Raw genomic sequence first — 1738 nt, 5'->3', positions numbered from 1 at the left:
GCTGAAGCGGGTATAGTTATCGATAGTATCAAAGGACTGCCGCGAGCAGCGATATTTAACTTTACTTCTATATGAATTTACACGCAGCAACTGGTGAGCTCTCCTCCACCCAGCACACCGCCTGCAGCCAGAGGCTCAACGGCCTGAGACAGGGGAGAGGAGGCCGCCTGACATGAGTAGCAACGCAGCTCTTGCTGCAGCAGCAGCAGCTGCTGCTGCTGCTGCACGGCAACCGAAAAGGTAAGCACAAAAGAGCTCGCTCTGTGTTGCATGCGGTGACACTGTAGAGGATCACTGAATGCTCTAGTGGCTCTTTGTATGCAGCCTGCATGCAAGGAGAAATGTACGAGTCAGACTACAACACACGGTTGTTGTTGCTGCTGCTGCTGCTGCTGCTGCTGCTGCAGGGGACCACCGCACGCAGCAGGTACACCCGAGCCCCGTTCTGATGCATGCAGTACAGTGTACACATTTATTATTGTTTATTATTAAATGCTTCATCGTCACTTTATTATCCCGCAGGAGCGGAGCTGCACGCGAGCAGAAACACATACACGAGAGCAACTAAGATGGACCGGTGCGACAGGCGAGGGTAAGGGGGCCGCAGTGGCAGCTGAAAAAATATATTAAAACTAAAAGATTACAAAATTGAGACAAAAGGAATAATTAGAATAAAAACAAAACATTATTTTAATATTTTATTTCGTGTAAACTACGAGTGAGAGACATCGGCAGTACTGGTAGGAAGGGGCTGGCTGCTGCTGCTGCTCGCGTTCCGCTGCTNTACGAGTGAGAGACATCGGCAGTACTGGTAGGAAGGGGCTGGCTGCTGCTGCTGCTCGCGTTCCGCTGCTGCAGGGTTAGTCTCTGTTGTTGTTTTGTTTGCCTTTGACAAACGAGGATTTGTTAATTGATTAATTATGCATTTAAACAGTTCTTTATTAAAAAAAAAGAGAAGGACCAGTCGACTTTGTCTAGCGGAGAGGGCCGGCAGCAGTGCTGCTGCTGCTGCGTGAGAAACAGCAGCAGCAGCAGCAGCAGCAGCGGCAGCTCAGAGCAGGGCCCCAGCTCTGCATTCTGTCGGTTTGTCTTTTGTGTTTTGTTTGTTGGTTTTCTTTTTATGAATTGATTGAAGGGGGAGGAAGGAATTGCATTACACTGCTTGGAGGCTGCTGTGGTTGCTGCGGTGTATCTGCCTGGGGTCTTCGTACGGGTTGCTGAGCACCGTTGTCTTGGCTTTCTCTGTCTGTGTGTTTCGCGGGTTTAGTTTCCCTTTTATTTCGTCTTTTTGTTTTTTGTTTGTTGGTTCTATTCCCTCCTCTTCTTCAGCTGTACGTACACCCCAGATAACACGCAATGAGGGGCCCCGTCGCCGCCGGGGCCGTCTTAGTCTTCGCGCTGTGCGGCTTTGGGCATTTCTTCTTCTCCGCGGCCACTGCAGCAGTCACCAACAAAAAAGGTAACTCGTCAAAGAGCGTGCAGCTGCAGCAGAAACACACAGACTGCAGCAGCAGCAGCAGCAGCAGCAGCAACTGCAGCAACAGCAACAGCAGCAGTAGCAGCAGGAACGCGTAGGCAGCAGCAACAGCAACGCGGGACACGCATGTAGCGACACAACCAGAAATACACATGCAGCACCAGCAGCAGACACGCGTAAGCAGCAGCAGCAACAGCAGCAGAAACAGGACCAGCAACAGCAGCAGAAGCAGGAGCAGCAGCAACAGCAGCACAAACAGGC

General features: G+C 51.1%; 1 protein-coding gene across 1 annotated transcript in view; it reads left to right on the top strand.

Moving 5' to 3' along the window:
- Positions 1-1356: 1356 nt before the first annotated feature.
- EMH_0073790 (BNR/Asp-box repeat-containing protein, related) overlaps positions 1357-1738 on the top strand; it is a gene marked incomplete at both ends in the record, with an annotated part of 1753 nt that continues 1371 nt past the window's right edge. The window contains one exon of the mRNA XM_013502578.1: positions 1357-1459. Coding sequence (XP_013358032.1) covers positions 1357-1459 — 103 coding nt within the window. The remainder of the gene's footprint in view (positions 1460-1738) is intronic.

Source organism: Eimeria mitis, genomic scaffold (assembly GCF_000499745.2).
Source record: "Eimeria mitis Houghton genomic scaffold, Emh_scaff96, whole genome shotgun sequence".
Classification (NCBI taxonomy): Eukaryota; Apicomplexa; class Conoidasida; order Eucoccidiorida; family Eimeriidae; genus Eimeria; species Eimeria mitis.
Note: the sequence above shows the minus strand (reverse complement) of the source record. Positions and strands in the feature narration are given on the sequence as shown.